A 22201-nucleotide genomic window follows, 5' to 3' on the forward strand; every position below is an offset into this window, starting at 1 on the left:
CTGGCGTCATCCAGCGTCTCCCCTACTGCCAGCACTGAACACGGACAGCAGAGGATGAGAAATTTAAAAGGCAGACATCACACGCGGACAACCAATGCACTCTCTGAGTCTTGTCACATATGGATTTTATGTTCAGAGCTGAAGTCTGACACTCCAAACCTAATGTGTTCAAAATCATTAAGAAGAGTCAAATAGAAAAAGAGAGCACTACGATCAAACCAATGACAACAAAACATCTTTCAAGACTATTGATAAATTGTATTGAATGTAATACAGAGAAAGGCAAAGGGTTGATATACTTTTGGCCACTGAAGATGCAAACGCCAGCCAAATGGGATCTGAGAAGCATTTCCAGGCCTATGAATAACACCGCGAGGGACACTAAAGCAAACACAGCGCATGTTCTCAAATAAAGCAAGGTCATTATAGTCCAATTTGGATTTTTTACCTCTAACAAAAATGATGTATCACATGATTGAGAGACCAGGGCTACAGTGCTCACATTCAAAAACCGTAGTCATCAAGCGAGTCAAACTTCTGTTTTAGATCCTATCAGAACAGTTGGAAATTAAGAGCAATAGCAAATTCTTTGTTCTATGGAATGACTGCTATGGGAAAGACGTCACTGCACGAGGCCTCCCGAAGCCACCTCGAGTCTGGCTACGGCAAGATGGCAGAGCTGCAAATCCAGTGCCTGTACGATCAGTGAAAGAGCGTTTTCTTGTCCACTGAGAGCCCCTGGCTATTAGAACAGACCGTCGGAACTGCAAGTTAAGTCACAGCCGCCCATCAGAAGAAGTACTCTCTCTGATTTTCATTGACTGTGCTTTGTACATTAAGCTCACTTTTCAAAACAGCCTCGGCACTGTCTACATTCTCTGACCTTTTTGCCTCATTCCTTTTGTATAACCTTTTCTGCTGATAAATGCGAACGGCTATGGCAGCAATGCACAGCAAGATAAAGACCACAACAGCTATCAAACCTAGCGAGAGAAGAGAAAACAATGCAAAATCAGAATTTTTGTCCACATGGAAGCCCTGCTGGCTTCATTGCTTAATAAGTCATAATACAATTATTTTCCACATAAACCGAACATCTGGTATCTACAAATTAAAAAATACCCCAAACTTCAGGTATTTCTGGATTGGGTGGTATCGTAATACATTGAGTTTGTTTCCAAGTTCCGTCAGCCTGGTAGGTTTGCCTTGGTTTACTCTGCATGCGTGTAATACTGGATTTATTTAGTGCATTTCCATTTATTTTAAATTTTTTTAGTGTGTTTACATTAAACACAAGATGTTACCGACATGTCTGTAAGACCATGTGATCATGGCATATTAATACACAGATTTTAATTATTTTAAAATTATAGAGAGTACTAATTATAAAATGACTAAATGTGCTTTTGTACTTAAATATTTAAAGATTGTAATTCAGTTGATCTGCAATAGTTCGTCATACTGCTGATTAGTAGGAGGACCAGGATATAGGTATCTGACTGATCCTGATTAGTGAAATATATTCATATGGATAATACAGATGATTTAGCTTATTTCTATATGAGGAATACTGATGTTCTGAAACATTCGATTATAAATCAAAGTCTTAAATACCACAACTGTTAACTATACCAATATATGGGTATCAATCTTGGCATTCCATTGGGCTAGAAGTTCTTCAAAGTGCAATCTGTGAGTCCCTGTTGGCCCCAGGACACTTTGAGGAGGTCCACAGGGTCAAAGCTATTTTCATAATAATTCTAAGATGACTTTTCCATTGTGTTGACATATCCATTGCTAATGTAAAACAAGGTTGGGTAAAATTCCTGGTACCGTAGCATAAATTAAGACAAGGCTACCAAACTATGACAGTGGTCATTGAATTCATTTACACACTGCCAAGCAACCCTGGAAAAAAAGAAAAAAAGCTAGCTTCACTTGAGAGTGCCCTTGATGAAACACTACAATATTTTATGAAATCTGAACCTTTGGCTTTTTGCCTTTTTAACATTTTGGACGATGAAACAGAAAGTACTTGGGGTGTATCTCCCAGTATGGTGGCTGTCCCCAGGAAAAGCACTTGTACCCCAGGAAAAGGTGACTTGTGAGCTCAACTAGGTACTCTTTGCTTCACGGAACACCATTTTCATTTGAAAGAATGACTGACAAACCGTGGTTGTTTTGACTCATACTCGACAGATACTTTCTCTGAAAATGAGTAAAGTAAGCCCATCACTTCAAGAAAAAAACAACGGACAATATATGTTACCAGTAATTAAAGTCAAACTTTCCAATGAAAAATAGAATTTGGAAAACCACTGCCCATCACTATGAATTTGAGAGTTTCTTAATACTTAGACTTTTCTGATAAGAACAGTGGGGGTGTTAACGGATGTAGTTGTTTTTAGACAAAAGTAGGCATGGTGGAAATAGCAAGGTGGGTCACCTGTCATATTGTAAAGCTAGGATTCTTCATTCCTGTTTCAATTAGGTGCGTCTAACTTGAATGGAGCCCACCAAGCCAACACACTGAATCATTGTTACCAGAAACTGTGATTTCTCACCAACCACAGCTGATTCCTGAGCACATGATTCAATGGGCAGATTCACTACATCAAATCAGAGTATTGCCAATGGCTGAGCCGACTGTCGGCTGGGTCAACCTTACCTGAGAAGGACAGCAATTCCTTGCTCATAAATCTAATATAAATGTGACACCAAATTCTGTACCTGAAATCTAAAAAATTTACTGATGGGCATGGTTATTTTATTAGTAGTAGTCATATTAATAAGTAGTAATTTTATTCAGAATATCTAATTGCTTTCTATATTTTCCTTTCATCAGTCGAGTTGCTATAAATATTTCTATTGTTTGGTATCTTGTTATAGGTCTCTGGTATCAAGAGAGATATTCTGAATAATTTCAATGTGAAAAACTGATGAAGTCCATTATGGAGAGCAGGCTACAGCAATTAGAAAATAAACATCAACATTACAGTGGCCCAGACAAGACATCCAGACAGTCATAATCGTGAATGGACTCTGGAAGTAGTTTGTCCCATGTATGTGATTTATCTCCTTTAATTTGGGGAAGGTATTATGTCTGGATGTGTTATGTCCAAGGAAAACCTTGATCTAACCTGTTCTACCTCCCCCCAAAATACACTAAATTAAATATGGCCAACCACAGTGCTCTATGACATTGCCATCTGAGGCTCTGTGTGAATGTGTTTTTATGAAGAAATTACGTAGCTTTCTCTTTGTCTAAATCTCACCATCCGTATCTGCATAGCTCGGCCAGAAACCCTGTGTAATATCTGGGTCACCAGTTTTAAATGCCTTATCAAACAATTTTCCTATCTTAACATTATTCAGTGTTTGTAACTGAAGAGAAAGATCATCTAAAATGTAGAACATAGGGCGATTAGCCAATTTGGAGGAATTTTAAATGGATTAATTATTGTTACACAGTGGGTGCAATTTAGGAGTAACTAGACAACGGGTGAAAAATTATATCACGATGCTACCAGATGGAGAAATACCCCAGAGGATGATATTCTGTGACTGAGCAGATAAATCGCATGTGGTCCCAGACAAGGCCTTCGGAGCTGAAACGGCCATGCCCAGCTGCTCTGCTCCTGATGCTTAGTCTCTGCAATGACCAAAAGCAGACATGACTGGATTCCTAGACCCTCAGTCCCTGGGCTGCAAACTTGCCACGCTGTCTTTCTCTGTGTTCTGCCTTTGAGCCAAGCGAGATTTCACAGGTGACCCATAACTTGTTTTCATTCCAGAATAACATAGAATGACTTACCAACACACCCCTCCTTTATTCTGTAAGTCCTGCCAATGATCTCTGCCCAAAGCGAAATATTCTAAAGATTATTTTAACATTAGCTTGACTGTCCAATCACTCTCTACATGTATCTCTCTTTCTATATCGTCTTATATCTGTACTAGTTAAATGTATAAACGAAGCACCATTATGAGACTGAGACAATCTGTTTAACAAGGAATCCTAGTTTAAAACGTGAAACACATTAAATGCTAGAGCTTTGTATGCATTTTTAACCATATAACATATTAATAATAATATACTCATGTATTTCTTTTAGGCATGTGGTTATTAACCACTCTTCTAGCAGGTCTTACTGTTGTTTGCTTGGTTGGTTTTTTTGCTTGTTGTATGACTAAATGGGAATTCTATCTTATGTATCTTTAATTTCCACCATTAGTTTGATAAAAGAAAAATACCCAAAATAGCAGTGGGGATGTTAATATCCTCACAAAAATTTGACTAGTACTATCGTCTATCTCAGTAAAATCCCAGCTTCTTAAAAGAAGTTGATGTCTGGATGAATAAAGGTGTAAAAAATGGAACAGAATGGATCAGCAAAAAGCCCACATAAACTGCCCAAGTAAAAAAGTAATTATAGTATCTGGCAATGTAATAAAATAACTGTTTACTTTTTACGTTCCTATCCTATGCAGAGCGTGATTAATAACCTTCTTAAGACCACTGATCAGGAAGAAAACTATATATTTGGGGGGCTGGTTTTAAATAAATTATGTCTCAGAAAATATGTTTCATTGCCAACAAGAAATATTTTTAAATTTGGGGGGTTAATTCTGCAATTTAAAATAACTTTGAATCACTTTTATTCCTAGCCTAATATTTGACAAAAATGCAACTAAACATGTAATATTCATTGATGTGACCTAACCCATGGAACTATCTACTTTATTGAGCATGGCCACAACATAAAATATAAGTTTTTCCTACTGTTTACATAAACTCTTGCAGAAGCAATACGACAAATTCCAAGAAGCCAACAAAAACAGTACTGCTTCCTCCAGTATATTCAGATTTCCCTAGGGATTGCAGAAGGCCACTTTCAAGCTAAATGAGAACTCATTTTTACACAGTTTAGCAACTATTCCTTGAGTGTGGTGCCTTGGTGAAATTATCCATTATTTATACTGAAAATCTTCAAGGAAGTCAGGAATTCAAGAAGACTCTAAAAGGCAATCCAGTATAAATAATGAACCAACCCCGCTGACCTAAGGCTTCAGTGCCTGACCCTGGGGATGTATGTGGATTCTTCATGGTTTCTCTGACGCTAAATATTTGTCACTTCTAGTAATGGGGGGTATCAAAGAGGAGCCCAACCAGGTTTTCTGTTACCTCCAATCACTGCAGAGTCACTTCTGATCGCATTAGCATGGGGTTGTTTGTCATCTCTTGTTCCCGAATGATCTGTAGTGAAAGGATAAAAAAAGGGGGGAATGGAGTAATACGGCCAAGCAAAAGAGGAAATTTTGGAAAAATAAAAATCTTAAAACATTTTAAACCAGAGCAGAATTAGCAAAGTCAAGGTGGGATCTCTACGGACAATTTTTTTTTAAGCTCAGGAGTGTCAACTGCAGGGCTCACGTGAAGAAAGCACTGAGAATCTAGAGAAGAAATGGGCAAGACAACTGGACGTCAAACTAACAGCCAATTTTGAGAGGCCGCCTTGAGAACACGCTGCCGCAGCAGTATCACAGCACTCAGCGTCCAGGGGACCGGTGTGTTTGTCATTATGTAAAGGAGGAGCCACACACCACCTGCAAACGAGTGTGTCCTTTCTCTCAATGTCGCGTCAGTGCCGCCCTGGGCCATACAGCTGGACTCTGTCACATGTCCCGAGACGGTGATGGGGGCCGGGTAGCTGGGCTGCAGCGCAGCCTTCAGCGGGGCCACGTGGCTCAGCTGCACGGCAGAGAGACAGCCCAGGAAGCCCTGCGCGCCGGCCAGCGCCGTCTCCTGGTCTGTATCACTGTGTTCTGTGAATCCAAAGAAACAGCAAAACGTTAATAACCGTGCGAGAGTGAACAGGCAAGGCTACACACGGAATGTTCGAGTCTGGTAATACAACAGTGACACATATGCGAGAGACTAAATTCCCCTTTTTTGTCTTTATTTAAAGAGTCAGATCCAGTAAGTCTCTCCGTGACTACCGTCGGCCTCTCCAAGTGAACGAAGGCAAGTTTTAAGGATGGCTAATTTTGATGTGGTGAACATCGGAAGTGATTGAAGTCTCCCTAAGAATGGGCCAGGTTTTGAACTGATGAGGGTTTGTGAGATGGTAAATTGAAGCATAGATCATTAACATGATTTGTGATAGGGCTTGGAGTAAGAGAGTAAAGTGCTTCCTGATTTGGAAATAAATTCGGCTCAGCTTGTGAGACGTAAATATGAAAAGCATGGAAGTTAGATGGAAAATTGAGCTTCTAGAGTTTCCTTACCCACTGCCCAGCCAGAAAATTCGGTCTGGCCTGAAAGCTTTCCTGTACTCTGCGACCCCAACCAAACACGCAGGGGGATGTTATCATGGTGGTGGAGGCTACACCCCAAAAAGTCCCCCTAATGACTCAGGCACAGCAGTGAAAACGTTCATACCTCGCTGCCTTTTCTCCCTCTTTCCATGCTGCCTGTCACTCAGACATGTGCGAGTCTCCTGTCCCCTCTAGACAGAAAACCCCTCCCCCACACCAATGGGAGTTTAGTTTATCTGTGACTATGGTGGCACGGAGATTGGTTTGAATGTCAGAATATTAATTTACAGTTTTATGGTGAAGACTATATTTACATTTTATGCTTGGCGAGGCTGCAGTTGACACCAGGCGAATGACCCGTGGAGTTTTAGAGTTCAAATGCTGTCGGACTACAACGCGCGCCAACCACCCAGTGTGACCAGAAAACAGCACACTCCTCTCACCTGCTCTGCGTGTACAGGGACACAGGCACAATCTGCACTGCTCTCTTCTTTAAAGGATAATAGGTATTAAGTATTTATCGGGTGCTATGAATGCGCTCAGCACTGTTGTCAGGGATTTGCGTGCTCGTGTTTGCAGCTCCCCAGGACCCGGGTCTGCTGGCAGTCGTACAGGCGCGACACGTGGGGTCAGAACCGCAGTGACTGCTGGAGGCTGGGGAGCCGTAGGCATTCTGAGTTGGGCCTGTCGGGCTCTAAGCCACAAGGCTCTGCTACTTATGAACTGCTTTCTGATTGACACATTGTTTTCTCTCCTCTGTTCCTATCTTCCGCAGTGCCTTTTATTTATTTTGTTATTATTTTTTTTGGCTTGAGAGCAGCTAGTCTTGAAGTGACTCTGGACAATTCAGCTCTGATTGAACCTACTGTTATGTTAAGAATTCTGAAGAATGCCCGTTTTGTTCCATTTCCAATCACACTTTATACCTAATGATAAAGATGCTGATTAAGGGGTGCCTGGGTGGCTCAGTCGTTAAGTGTCTTCCTCCGGCTCAGGTCATGACCCCAGGGTTGGAGCCCTGCATCAGGCTCCCTGCTCAGTGGGAGGCCTGCTTCTCCCTCTACCACTCCCCCTGCTTGTGTTCCCTCTCTTGCTGTGTCTCTGCCAAATAAATAAATAAAATCTTTAAAAAAAAAAGTGCTGATTAGGGGCGCCTGGGTGGCTCAGTGAGTTAAGCCTCTGCCTTCGGCTCAGATCATGATCTCAGGGTCCTGGGGTCGAGCCCCGCATCGGGCTCTCTGCTCAGTAGGGAGCCTGCTTCCCCCTCTCTCTCTGTCTGCCTCTCTGCCTACTTGTGATCTCTGTCAAATAAATTTAGAAAAAGAAAATGCTGATTAAATGGTGAGTATCACAAACGTCGTCCTCCAGTCTGAACAGCAGAGGGACGACCTTCCTCTCCTGCTGTGGGGGACAGATACATGGCACTTGGGCTTAAGCATTCTCCGTCAGAAGGCCAAGTTCGGACGACCAGGCCATCCCACATCACTGCGCAAAGGCGGGCTCCCTGGACCCATAGGTGACCCTCAACCCCCAGCATCATGCTGTTACTAGAAGCCATTCCGTCCATGTGCAGAAGCCAAGAACTAACTCCCAACACAGAGCATTCGCTCACTTGAATGGATAAACATTCAAATATATTTATGTTTAGAAAGACAGCGTTCTTGCTTTGGGGTTTTTTTTTTTTTACTTTAATAAGAAAAGAAAACATACATTAATACAGCATAACCAAGACAGTGCTTTTCACATTTATTCCACCATGTTAAAATCTTGATTACAATTTCTGTAGACTTTTAAAAAATCTTATCTTTTGAACTAGAAAAAAATGTAAATAGATAAGATTCACTTCTCTGGTACAAATCTGATAGGAGATGAATTTTATTTTACTTTTTAAAAAAGATTTTCTTGTTTGGGAGAGAGAGAGAAAGAGCTATGGGGTAAAGAGCAGAGAGAGAGAATATCCCAGCAGATTTCCGCTGAGCATGGACCCCAACGATGTGGGGGCCTGATCTCACCACCCATGAGATCAGGACCTGAGTCGAAAACTAAGAGCTGGATGCTTAACTGACTGAGCCACCCAGGTGCCCTGAGATGGATATTAAAAACTATACCTTCAAGTCCAAAACATTTTACATATTACAAGTTACTGTATAAAATACTTTAAATTCTAAAACTTAAGGTGGACAGTTAATCAACTGATACTTGTTTTAAGAGCTACCAAGACAGGAAATAGATTCCCTGCATATCAGGCATCTCACATTCTAGTAGCAGAGACAAAATAAACACAGAAACAGGAATGAGCGGTGATGATCTAGAAACCATGAGAGTGGTGATGATCTGAAGAAATGACTTAGAAAGTGTGATGGAGTATGTCTGGAACAGAAATTTATCTGGATGGATTAGGTGATTTTTGTGTGTCTCTTTTAAGGTTGACTCTTCATAGTCCTGTTCCCTTAGGAATCTGTAGGTATCATTCTAGCATCTTCTGGCTCTATTACTTTTCTTCCTCAAAATTTTTTAAAAATTTGATGATTCAGGAATTTTGCATAGAACATGGTGGGCCCTTTTCATGTGGTGACACAAAGATTTTCTTTAGCCTAGAAAATTTCATACATTGTGCAAACAACTATTGCTTCACCTTTTTTTTTTTTTTTTAGCTTTAATTTTACAGAGAATGAGAGAGAGGGAGAATGAGCAAGAGGTGTTGGGAGGAGGAGAGAATCCTCAAGCAGGTTCCCCACTGAGCCCGGAGCCCGATGCAGGGCTACATCTCACAACCTGACCTGAGCTGAAACCAAGAGTTGGGCACTTAACCAAAGGTACCACCAGGCGCCCCATTCGCCTCCAACTTTTTTATCTTTCTGGTCTGCTGATTATTCACATGGGGTCTCCTCTGCATATTCTAAGGGATTTTACTCTTCCCACCTGATTTTTATTATTTAGGACTTAATTTTGTGTGAGTCAAGAGCTTCATTCACTTGATCTTCTAGGTGATGAATTCAAGTTTCAACAAAGATCACTCTTTCTTACTTTGACACCTTTGATCTGGAACAACCATACTTTTTCGTTCTTCCAGGTCTTTTGGTTGCTTTGCTAAAAGCAAGTGCTCTTATTAAGTTTCATAGTGATGCTGTCTGTTTCCCTGAAAAGGCTTACTGTCATAGGGAATGATTCTGGTGGCTTTGTTTCTTCTCCCATTTTATTGTTAAATCATCATCATCATCATCCTCTTCTTCTTATTTGATTATTGCATCTTCTTAAGAATGGAGTTGCTTTTCTCATCTGCTAGGAGCTTTCTGACGTCCTGGTGGCTGACACCGGAGAAGGTAGACCATGAGTTGCCCCACACCAGTGATGGTTGTAGGCCAAGGACTCATGGAACCTCCAGACAGAGAGGACTCAAACTTCAGATCATCCTCTGCAAAACTCAGGAACTCCTCAAGTTTTAAGTTGCGCTCTTCTTTGGCAAAGAGGGTAAATGGGCACAGTGACGTTTTCAAGGCTGACCTCTCCCCATGGGGTCCAAAGATATCTGCAAGCCAAGCATTTCCAAGTGGAGGGGAGGGATCTATACAATTTAGGGTCTGCCCTCCAAGACTTTCCTAGACTGGCCCCTAACTCTCTTCCAACCAGAGGCCAAGAGTCCCCCAACACTTTCTTCACTGGCAACCTCCAGGTTTCCCCCTGCCTCCTGGGCTGGACCAACAACTCCTATATTCAGGAGAGTCAATGGGTGGGAATTAGAACCAGGAGGAAAAGCACAGCACAGGCTTCTTCAGCTACCTCCCCAGAAATGAGTCCAAACAAAATGAACAGCTATACTATGTTGTTCATAAGCAAAACTGGTCTTAGAAATACATGGCATTAGATATCTTGCTGGACATTGACAATTGTGCTAATAAAGCCAATGAGAAAAATATCTATCTTTACTATTATCTGACTCCTGAAATGCCAACATCATTTAAAGATTAGAACAGGGAGGATGGAGGAATTGAAGACCAACATCTCCTGCTTGACACAAATCCTGAGAGGACTCAATCATGTTTTGGATATTTCTGGTTATAAAAACCCTTAATGGACTCAGATTTTTTTATAATCTTGCCTATAAAAAATTAGCCTCAACTGTATTTTCTAACAGAGGGAATGACTTCTGCTTTGTTAAAGAAGAAACTTTTTAACAAAAAGCCTACAAGAAAAATAAGAGTACCAAGGAATTAAAACTCGTATGAAGAGCCTTTCTATACCTGGAAAGAGGACTGTTTCTGGAAAGGCCGTGAAGTAAATGGAAGAACATCTCAAGGAGGGCTTCATGGAAATTCTTGTGGCTCTCATTACCAAACTAACAGAAAACCTCAGAAAACAAAACCAAACAGGTTGGCTATACCTAGCAAGAGGGACCTTGTTTCAAAAGAATCTCAGCATCTTTAATGCGTAAAGATAAGGGTAAGAAGGCTTGCCAGAACATGGCGCACTAAGTGAGAGGGGGAGCACGGCTAAGAACCAGCACGGCATCTTCATCATTACATGCAATTACGACCAGGATTCAATAAACAAGAGTTAGTGCAAAAGTAAAATGGCAATGCAGTCAGCAAATGCTACATGGATAAGGAAGCAGTTATTCATAAAACGGATTCATTTGCCAACCAAACCTACGCCTCAGAGATATAACCTTGAAAATCTGATTAATAAGCTATTTATAGTTCGGTATCTCTGGGCGACCCGTACTTCTCTTTTGCTTTAAATGTAACCTGTCTTAAGTGTCACAGACATTTACAAAATCACAGGGTCCCTTAAGGAATCTAATCAAACTGTCTTATGTAGCCCCTTGGCTTTGAAGCGGGTTTTACATAAAATATCACCGAGACTGACGTTTGTTCCTATAGCTCCTCTGTGAGATGGAGTAGACACTCTCTTCCCTCTGACCACACACTTTATTTACATCTGGCCTAAATCTCCACTGCAGAAATCTGAGCTACTTCCTGGCTCTGCAGCCTCAGAAGAGATCAATGATCCCTACGGGTCATTGCCTCTAAATATACCAAGGCTACTGCCCAGCAGAGAATGACTGAAAAACATCTGCAGGCTTTTAGAAAACTCTTCTAACAGAAAAGCAATCCATAAACAGAACTCAGAACTTCGTTTTACAGTGAGTTTTGGATGTAAAATTGAAAGTAATGCAGACTGTTAATTATGCAGGAATGTGAGCCAAGTGTGTCTGAGCCCGCCTGGTTCTTCCCACACCACGAGGAACCAAGGGATTGCTGCCGGTCGGCGTTCCGGGACCGTAACAGATCTGACACAAACAAGTAATAGTGACTGTAAACTTCACTCCGCCTTCGAACAGAGATTCTTCCATCATTCTACAGTGGGTTAAATTGTTCAGGAGGTGAGCACATTTTTCCATGCAAGGTTTGGTGCAATCTCAAGGTTATGGAATGGTCTTCACTGAGTTTCTTTCTTCAAGTGTCGCATTGTGACCCAATGAAACCTTAATGAGTTAGCAAAGCAACTTTATGCCTGCATAGTTCCCCAGATCAATTACATCTCTTCTTACATGATGTTTAAGTTAATAGTTCTCCTAGCGGAGCTGATGAGGAATTGTTCACCTCAACATCAGTCCTTAATACATGTGAGCAACATACTTAATAGAGAAAGGATGTCAGACTGTTTGCCTTTTCAGAAGGAAGACTGGAAAGAAAAAAATTGCTTCCCCTCTGTCCTCCAGTGCTCCTTTTACAAAGGAAATGGACCATAGGAACAAAGTTTTAACTCCAATCCTCATTGATAAGCATTAGTAACAGTTATCAAGCAAGGAGGGTAATTTTTAGGTAATAATATCAAATTGTACTATGATGACATGGAAACCAGCTCTAACCTTCTATTATACCTGAAAGACAACACTAGCAGAATTCACATTTCACTGCTCTTATTTTCTCGGACCAGTCCCGTAGCTCATCACTAGGCTGGCCTGGCCCGCATCTCCTTGCTTTGTGCCCAGAGCTCCTGTATGCACCCTCCTGCCAACCTCATTCTCTCTTCTCTTCCATCAGTTCCTGCTCTTTAATAAAGTCACTCACACAACAGTGTAATTCCCTGACAATGGCTTTATGTTTTTTACTTATTCCTGGTGCATATGCATTTTAAAGCATGTCTGTAATTAAAGAAATAAACAATTGCCTTCTCTTTTTTACTTTAGGAATGATTCTAGTTTTATCATGGTACAAAGCTGTCTAGCTTTGGCAGCTGATAAATATAGAATTTGGGATTTGTGACTTTTGCTTTTATCATTCAGTATTTTCTTTGAAGTGTAAGGAGAGCTCTGTTTTCTTATGTTTGCCAAATGAAAGCAATGAGGGTGATATCGTTGTCAAAGGAGCAAACCCGTCCTTCCTACCTGGAGCACATCCTTGTGGTTTTATGAGTCTCTGACAACATCTCAACGTCTACCACACCACGTGCTCTATAATTAAAATCAGATCCGCGTTTCAGCAACCTGAGCGTTCTCTGGGTTTGGGACGGGACACTTTGATCTATGCTCCTGTATCAGGATGAGGAGAAAGGTGTTTTTAAGCTTCTAGGTACGGCCAGTTCAAAATGATGCCATTAATTCTATGGAAACAATTAGAGCCTCCACAAGGATGAAGCCGCTCTATGCATCAAAGATAGTCTATGACATTATAATTGTTAAAATATTCAAAAATCCAGATGAAGAAAAGAAATTGAGACTTCTTACTGCTCTTCTTCTAAGCTGTACTTCTCTTTTAAAATCTGCTTTTAAAATAACCATTCTCTTAAGTGTCATATCATAATATAATTACATAATCAGGACTTAGGTCATCTGATTTCTCCCCTCTAGGCACTGAAGTGAGTTTTACATAAAGGATTCCTGACACACTAGAAGTTGTTCCTCCAGCTCTCAGTGGAGACTGGCTGTCCTTTCCTTGATGACTACAGACATTATCTACATGTGGCCTAATCTCCACTGCAGTGATCTAAGCTACCTCCTGGCTCTGTGTCCTCAGGAAAGAGGAATAATCACTATTTTTTTAAAAGATTTTATTTATTCATTTCGACGTGGGGCTCAATCCCAGGACCCAGAGATCATGACCTGAACCTAAGGCAGACACTTAACCAACTGAGCCGCCCAGGCGCCCCAGGAATAATCACTATTGATCAAGACCTCTAATGTGCAAAAGCTACCGCTCAGGTAAGTGAAAATCATCCAGTTTTTACTAAAATAAATCAGAAATCTATTATAACATATAAAAGTATCTAGACACAGAATTCAGAGCTTAATCTCACAATGAGATACGGATATGAAGAGCAGATTTAATGTACTCTTGATCATAGGAAGATCCAAACAAAGCTGCTTGGCTAAAACCTTGATCTTCCCACCACACCTCCCAGCTACTAATGATTATTATTGTCAAAGTTACTGAGTCCTTAAATTAAATGTAATAGGAAGTTAGAGATGGTTTCCATGTTGTCATAATACTGTTTGATATTGTTTCTAAAATTTACCTTCTTTTTTAGTATCTGCTTATAATGTTTGTTCAGTGACAATAATCCAAAATAATGTCCATAGCTCTTCCTAAATTTAAGAAATGAGTAATGGAGAAAGTTGAAAGAAGGAAAATAGGTCCTTGTTTCTGGGTTTCCATCTACAATAGCAATGAATGGTCCTATCCTTCAGGCTTTGGTTGAAAAGGCACACAAATTACAACTCCAAAAAAAAAAAAAATGATTGATGAATGTTTATATTCTGCTCCCTTAAAAGAAATACTCAGAAATCATAAAATGACACAAATATTTTAACTCATTTTTACTTGGGGGGCAATTTGGAACTATTTTATCTAAAGTGATATAAGGCCCATTACATTTAACTGCATACACAGGAACATTGTGTGTGACAGTTGTATGTGTGCCCACTAAACAAAAGCTCTGTGAGGGCGGACACAATGTCCACTTTGCTGAATGGCATTCTGTGTGTACATAACGGGTGATCACAAAGTATGTGCTAAATGAATCTGTGGGAGGTCGCAATAAGGCTTGAGACAAGGACCAAACCAGGCCCTGACTTGTGCCTCCTTTCAAGTCCGAATAACCTAACAGAAGGTTTAGGATGGGAAACTTCGAGCAGCACTGAGAAAGGGTCTGCGCTATGTGTTGTGCGCTCGCCTGCGTGACTTCCCACACGCTTGCTAAACAAATGAGAACAATTCGGTTGGGGTCAAAAGTTCGTTGCTGGTCCTTACTGCCCTAGTACTGCTCATAAATTACTTTCAGGTTTGCTGTATCAATACAGAACAATTGTACTAGCATCAGCCGTTTGGCGTCACGAGGTCTGCTTATAGTTAAATGTGAAACTTATTATGGGAACTCGCGGTTGTTTAACTAGACACAGGTGTATTGCTTCTCCTATCACTCTATATATGGCCTTAATGCTTTGAATAAACTTAGCCCTGTTGGACATCCTCCTCAGTGCTCCTCCTGCCCCCATCTCTCTGCTTCTCGAGTTCTTTTCTTCATCCTCTTACCCTTGCGTTCCTGGTTGATTTGTCGCGCCGGCCGCAACATGAATCTAAGTGAAATGAGCTTCCAAATAGAAAAACATATTTGATATACGTGGGGCCATGACAAAGTCCTTGCAGGCCTCCAACTAGAGGAGAGTAACTGACCGAGGGCCGTCTGAAACCTATCTTTATATTTGGGCCAAGGCCATGCCTCCTGTGCGTCGCTCCCAGTGGTGGCTGATCACAGCAGGGATTCCTAAAGCAGGCTCATTCTTGGGAAACAGGAGATTCTTCTGGTGGCTGGGCTGACTCAAGGGCTCCCCAAAGACTGCTCAAACCTTCTGACATGGCACAAACTTCCAAGATCCTTCTAACTTTTTCATTCTCTTTTCTTCATTAGGAGGCAGAGTTGCATGGCCATCTGATGGCTCTCCACTCTTGACCAGCTCCCACCTCACTTTCTTTTTTATAAGTTGTTCCCTGAATAAAATCCTCACATGGGTGATTTTGACTTTGTGACTGCTTCTTGGAAGACCCAGCCTAACGTAATAAGAAACTCTAAGATTGAACAAATCTCTGGAAAATTAACAGCTCCATTTTTGCATCTATTTTATGATAAATTAATATACTATATTAAAACATAATAATATACTACATACATTTAATTGTAAATTCATATACCACACCAAATTTGACCATAAATTATTATTCTCCTTTGAATTACAAATGACTTGAATAGGGGATTGGTCCTTGGTCCTTGGTCAAGATCCTAACCTTAGGTACACGCCATATAAATTCTTACCTATACTTTAGGAGAAGAATTGATTCAGACTATAAAGTTCATTGCTGAATCTGGACTTTAATCTTATTTTTCAGTATGAGTCATATGCATTTTAATAATATGCTATTCTTGAATAAAAACATTAACATCTTTAATTCCCTACTAATCTCCCTCCTCATTTACAAAAAGGGAAACAAATATTTATATAATGAATGTTATTATTCTACTTTTTGATTAATACAATCCTCCTAATAGAATGCAGATAAGTTTCCCAACTGTTTTATAATATATTTAACATATTTCTACTCACAAAAGGTATTTTCATCAGTAACTGTGGCATTAAATTTGAAGATTTTATTCTTCAAAAATATGATTGTATTAACATTATGCATGACTGTTAAAATTTTCTATCTTGTATTTTCCATTTTTATGTAATGCCTCATCTCAGACCCTGCTAGACTGAGGAACTCTTGAGATCAGGATTTGTTATATTTATTTGATTTTTTTATTGCTATAGTCGAATTTACATAATTTACATGATGATACTCACTTGGAATTTTTCAGGTAAGCTTCCAAATATCTAAGAAGTACTTTGCACACGTCCACTCTAGCATACTGAGAGAAAATTGCAACTCATATTTCCCGTTTGTTTGTAGAATGAGAGCACACAATTTCAGTGCTCATCATACTCCTAGAAAACCTATACATATTCATAAATTTAACTATTAACCTTCTCAAGGACCAATATTTTGATCACTCACCCACAGGTTTAATCAAATATTTCTCAGAATTCTGAGATTATGTTCAGGAAATGTAAGGAATAATTAGTCAAGGTACAAATAACTGAAGAGTTCAAAAAATAGAAGATTCCATTTACTGTCCGAGGGGAAATATTCCAGGCTAGCATCAAATATCAATCAAGAGATGAACATTGGACTACAAGAGGTCCCCACCCCCACCAAATCATGTTAAGTATCACTCTTCTTTATAATTTACTTATAACTAAAAAGAAAACCCTTTCCACTCAGTCCTTGTTGTTAAGTATAAAAAAAAGTATATATATTTTTATGTTAAAATGGCAAGGGTATGCTTCTACTTGAGTGCTAATATCAGAAGTAATTGGTGGATATAAATAATAACCACAAGACATTTAAGTAGACACCGGCTTCCAGCCAGAGTGGCGAGCTACTACCACCTTTCAACAAAGCAAAGAGGATCCAAGCGAGCACCTAAAGCAGATTCACAAACCTTGAAGAAAAGCCCCTGCTCTCCTCTCCCTTTTCTCTTAGGTCTAGTCCTGGTTTGATCATTAGATGACAGCCTGTGTATTTGGCAGGTGATTGATATATAGTCCATTATTTCTACCTTTATTGTCTGATATTTTTGAAGTGTGAGAACAATATCATGTTTCATTATGTGGAGACTACAGTGGCATTATTGTCAAAGGACCATGCCTGCTCAGCAGGAAGTCCCTGCACACAGTTACATAAACCCCTGAGAAGTTACTGGTTTTGTCTCGATTATCACTCATTTTGTACTCAAAATAAAACAGGGTATTTCTTTTGGCATGATCAGTTTTTGTGTGGCCTGTGTGCATGTGTGCACACTTGGGACTATGACTCTTCTGATCTTTTTGTGTCATGATTAGGGGAACGTCGTGCCCTTACTTACCTAAAATCCTGCCCAGTACAAGAGACCTGATGGCACTGAATTCTGTACCTGATGACAGGTGGACTTGTCTCTTTGCATTCTCATCAATCTATAGAATTGTCATATGAGGTACAAACAGCCAGATGGATGCCATTTTGTTGGGAAGAGGACAAAAATCCACAGAAGACAAAAGAAAAATGGTAAAATAGGCAATTGTTAGTATGGCCCCAGAGATTATAAAAAACAAAATTTAAAGAGCCATTTACAAATGTGAATGACATTTTCTAAACCTCCTCTTCTACCCTCAGATAGCAGTGCACCCCATCTTCTATCCCCTTATAGCACTGTAATTTTCTCTACTATATGAGAAATCAAAAGTTCATAAAGCTAAAAAATAAAAAACAATAAGATATGAGTTTTTTCACCTTGAAACTTTTACCAAGGTTGGTATTTTCACTTGAGTCATTCAGCTAAGACATCTTCCTCTGTGTAGAGGTCCAAAACTTTCATGCTTTTCTTTAAAAACTGGTAGAGTGAACAATTCTATTTGCTTCATGAGAGTAGTAATAGCTTTACTAGTTGTATGTATGATAAAATAGACAGCTTTCCCTCCTGAATGATGTAAAATAAATGAGGAAAATGTGGCATTTTGGGTATCAAATATTAATCATATCTTGGACAGAATCTTTATCCTTTCAAAAACTAGACCACATTTGGCAGTCTGTCTATGCTCTGTGCAGGAGCCACACTGGAAGGACATCTTCAATCTATTCATTATCATAATTCTGCTGACAGTCCTGCATGCTGGGGAATCGTAATGGTAACCACCACTTCTCTTGAGTTTATTATATTACCTCTACAAAGACCACTCCTTCTTCTCTGTTAATCTCTACATGGTGAAGCTGTCCATCCGCCATGTTTTTGAAATCAAAGTTAACGACATCAGGTTCTTGATATCTATTTAGCTTGTACCTGATCTGCAAACTTCCTAAAGTAGGGAAGAGAAGTTATATTTTTAGTTAAAATTATGGTTTAAAAGCTACTTTCAAAAACTCAGAGAGTATTCTTTTTAGCTTTCAATTTCTGGTGGAAAATTCACAGTAGCTTATTGGAGGTCTCCTTTCCTCATAATTCTTAGAAGTCAGCTTCTATGTTAAATTGCACTATTTTCAAGATCAAGACCAAGCATGTTGCCAATGAGTAGTCTTTCCTGCAAATCTTCAACTTTTCCCCTAGAAGTCAGATATGCAGTTAAGCATAAGCAAATCTCTTTACTAGCCTCTAATTTAAAAAACACACCTTCGTATACTATGAAATGCCAAACTGTTGTGGAATATTGCATTAAGTGCTTCCATAATCTCATCTTTGAAAAATATACATCTGCCACTCCTAAAATGCGATTGACTAATGGAATTTTTATAAGCAAATGGAGTTTTACTAAAGACGAAAAATATTTTCACATGGTCACAGTCATAGATTTTGGAATGAGATTAGGATGAAATCAATGGTTTTTGGCCAAACTTACCATGAGAATTAATATCTCACTTAGCTGCCTGCAAAGATGCCAATTTATTTCACAAGGTAGCTCCAATTTAGCCAAGGAAATATCCTAATGTATAGATAAGCTTCAAGCTCAAAAGATGGACAGTGAAGGTAAATATACTTATTCAACAATATTATTTTTATTTTAGTGTTCTGTGCCCTTGGGCCATATTTATTTGAGTTGAAATGATACATTCAAGTTTATAAACTTATTTTCCTCACTCATATAATTTATATATGGAATTTTTATCTTTAATCTGGATATAGAGAGGAGAAAAAAACATCAGCAGTGACAAGCCTTCTGTAATATACACATGTCCTAATCCACAAGCCCTTGCCCTGCACTGATGAACCAGCATTTCCTGTGACAATTTCATTGCTGAACATTAGAACCAACAGATTACTTTGTGGATCTTCTCCTATAGATAATGTTAGGTTGTTAACATTCCCTCAAAATCTTTCTACTTTTAATTGAAGGAAGTATTTACTATATACAAATAGGCATCTTCTTTCAAAATGAACCATAAAATTGAGACTGATAGTATACGGAATAGTAAAGAGCTTCTAGCAATAATAAAATATGATAAGTATTTTATAGAAATAAAAAATGAACACTGAATATGTGAAATTACCACAATTATAACAAGCTAAAGCTATCTTAAAATGTTAAATAGTCCTCTTAGATTAAATTTATAGGACAGTACTGAAAAACAAAATTGAATACAAAAAACAGGCACACTTTTCTTCCTGTTTGTAGTTGGAGAGGCAAGAACACGAGAACAATCCCTATTATTACTAATCTAATGCTCTAATTCAATTTTCTCTCTCTCTCTCATCAAAAAAGCACTCACCATTTTTGGCAATGATAACTGAAAGGTATTCTTTATAAAAGGAGCTCACATAAAGCAGTAAGCTTGGTGCTCGTGTTGTTCGAAAGCTAAATTTGATCATTTCTCTGCTCAGCTTCATATCGCCATGAAATGAAGCAGCGTGGGAGCTGGAATTTTTATTTAAGGAATAATTTTCTTGAAAATTGTAAATCACAGATGAGCCAGATCCAAAATATGCAGAAATCTCTGAAATGATACACACATTTTATGTTAAAAATTAAGTACAAGGATCTTGTTTCAGTTATATTGTTTTTAATTAAAAATAACAAATTGTATAGATAAAACAAATAGCTCCAAACCAGAACTAAATAACAAAGAAAGCTAACAGAACTTTTATGATGGTCCTTGAAATGGCTTTATGTTAGAATTATATGTAATTAATTTGTTAGTTAACCTTATAATTGAAAGCATAATGTCCTCCACTCTGACTTCAGACATAAACCAGGTTTTTTGGCTTTTTTCTCTCTTGCCAACCATTTTCTTATTTAAATTTTTAGTCCCATCTATTATTTTGTAGATAGAATATACTAGTCTTCCTGTAACAGGAAGGAAGTTTGAGGGGTCCTCTTACCTTCCAGGATCAACAGGCAGAAATGTTCCTTTTTACCTGAACACTTCCCCCTATTTATTGTGCCTTATGAAAAGAAGCTAAATCCAGCGTTCATGTAAGAGAGGGCAGCAGCATCTGTGTAGCGGCGATCAACACAAGGAACTATCCAGCCTCTTTTAGTTTTACAAAAGTGTAGTACTTTACTTATATGAGACAAATATCCCAAATTCACACACACATGCATATGCATGCACACACACACCACGTATTTTTTATATATGTATGAAAATGAGGAGGATACTGGAGGAATAATTAGAGTTGGATCCTTGAACTCTACTTCTCTCCATTACTATAAAGTGGAACCAGTTGTGGAACGTGAGTTGTAAATGATGCTCACGGGGTGACACAGCAACATTTCCATTCCCTCGGCACTTGAAGAGTGTTTTTGTTTGCTTGTTTTATTATTTTTATTATCTGCAACACACTTTTTGTATGCAACATGATACACAGGTGCAGAGTAGTATTCTTGATTGCAGTTAGCAAGCCAAACTAGAAATCATTCAGATTCAAGAAGTAAAGACACGATCTTGGGAAGATGTGGTCTTTGTTCTCACTTTGTTTAGAACTCACGACCTGAGATCAAAACCTGACTGAGATCAAGACCCAGGCCAAGATCAAGAGTCAGGCACTAAGTGCACTAAGCTACCCAAGCGCCCTCTAACTCTACCTGTGAACAGCCTCCTAGAACTAGAGCAGTGGTATGTGAGTTATTAGAGGTTGACTTGAAATTATAACTTAGTTCTGATAAAAAGTAGATGACTTTTAACCCACTTTCCATGAAATAATCCCAAGGGCTTTCTTTGCAAAGCAGGAATTGCTTCAATTTGGAGGCAATTTTTGTTAGCCTCCTTCAGGAAAAGGTTCAGTAGCCCAGACACACTCAAATAAAGCAACTGAATTAAACATGATGGCAGTTTTCTAGGAGCAACTATGAAAGCATAACAAATGTGTGTGTATTCAGAGAAGTCCGTCCAGAACACTTAATACTACACTCAGATGTTCCTTTCTTCCATGACATAGGTCTGTGAACAAGACAAACTGAAAAACATTCCACTATTTTACTTCACAGATATTGCCCACATCATAGAGAAAAACGCCGGAGTATCTCTATTTTGTTACACATGCATATTTAATGGAAAAGTTATTTTTATTCTTGGAAAAAATATTTGTTTGGCAAAAACCAAAACACAATACTTCCTAAGTCTCTTTTCGTGGTTGACTATCTTCATCAAAAATAACAATAATGCCTTTAAAGATTTTCAAATAGAGAGCTGCCCCATGGGACAGGTTGTTGATAGCCATAATCCTTAAGAGCATCAACATTGGACAGAAAAAAGCAGATTAAGCAGCCAATACTTTAAGACATCTAGAGGCAACTTGAGAGGCTTTATGATTAATAGATACTAGTTTTTTAAGAAATGAGGCAAATATCCAAGAAATGAAATGAGATTAGCATGAAACAGGTAATTTGAAAAAAAAAATCAGAAATGGAACTATTTCTCTTTCAAATTAGCTACCCAGAAAATGACTACTAGATGTTTTCTTCACACTGGATGGCTTTTCCTGTGAGGATACCCCATGGCATACTTACCTTTGGAGCAGAAAGGCCCTGTATACGCAGAGAAGGTGCAGTCACAAGAGAACCCACTGAGCTTTTCTCTGCATTTCCCTCCATTCTGACACAACTTTCCGTAGCTGCTGCAGTGCCCTCTGCAACCCGGCTCCACTCCGGGAGTCACCTTAGCTCTTTCTTCCAGGTCCAGCGACATTCCGTTCAGCTGCAGAGACCGAATGCAGCCCAGGAAGCCCCTCTGTCTGGTGGCCGTTCCACCTAAGAGGGAAATACGGTGAATGGAAGCATGTTCCTCCATGTTTTATTCAGGATTCCAGACCAGATAAA

The 22201-nt window shown here is 39.2% G+C and overlaps 1 protein-coding gene across 3 annotated transcripts in view; it reads right to left on the reverse strand.

Annotated features, from left to right (window-relative positions):
- Positions 1-235: 235 nt before the first annotated feature.
- The window catches only part of CNTNAP4 (contactin associated protein family member 4), a 238152-nt gene continuing 216186 nt past the window's right edge, over positions 236-22201 (reverse strand). For 2 of the 3 annotated variants that reach the window (XM_032853930.1, XM_032853932.1), the window contains 7 exons: positions 21893-22132; positions 19653-19877; positions 18114-18247; positions 17281-17368; positions 5605-5826; positions 5186-5257; positions 236-983 (listed from right to left, as the gene is read on the reverse strand). In XM_032853930.1, the coding sequence (XP_032709821.1) occupies positions 790-983; positions 5186-5257; positions 5605-5826; positions 17281-17368; positions 18114-18247; positions 19653-19877; positions 21893-22132 (1175 nt within the window). In that variant the 3' untranslated portion in view covers positions 236-789. The remainder of the gene's footprint in view (positions 984-5185; positions 5258-5604; positions 5827-17280; positions 17369-18113; positions 18248-19652; positions 19878-21892; positions 22133-22201) is intronic. The other variant, XM_032853931.1, reaches the window with a different exon arrangement.

The sequence above is a fragment of the Lontra canadensis genome, unplaced genomic scaffold (assembly GCF_010015895.1).
Source record: "Lontra canadensis isolate GAN:19392208 unplaced genomic scaffold, GSC_riverotter_1.0 scaffold8, whole genome shotgun sequence".
In the NCBI taxonomy this organism is placed as follows: Eukaryota; Metazoa; Chordata; class Mammalia; order Carnivora; family Mustelidae; genus Lontra; species Lontra canadensis.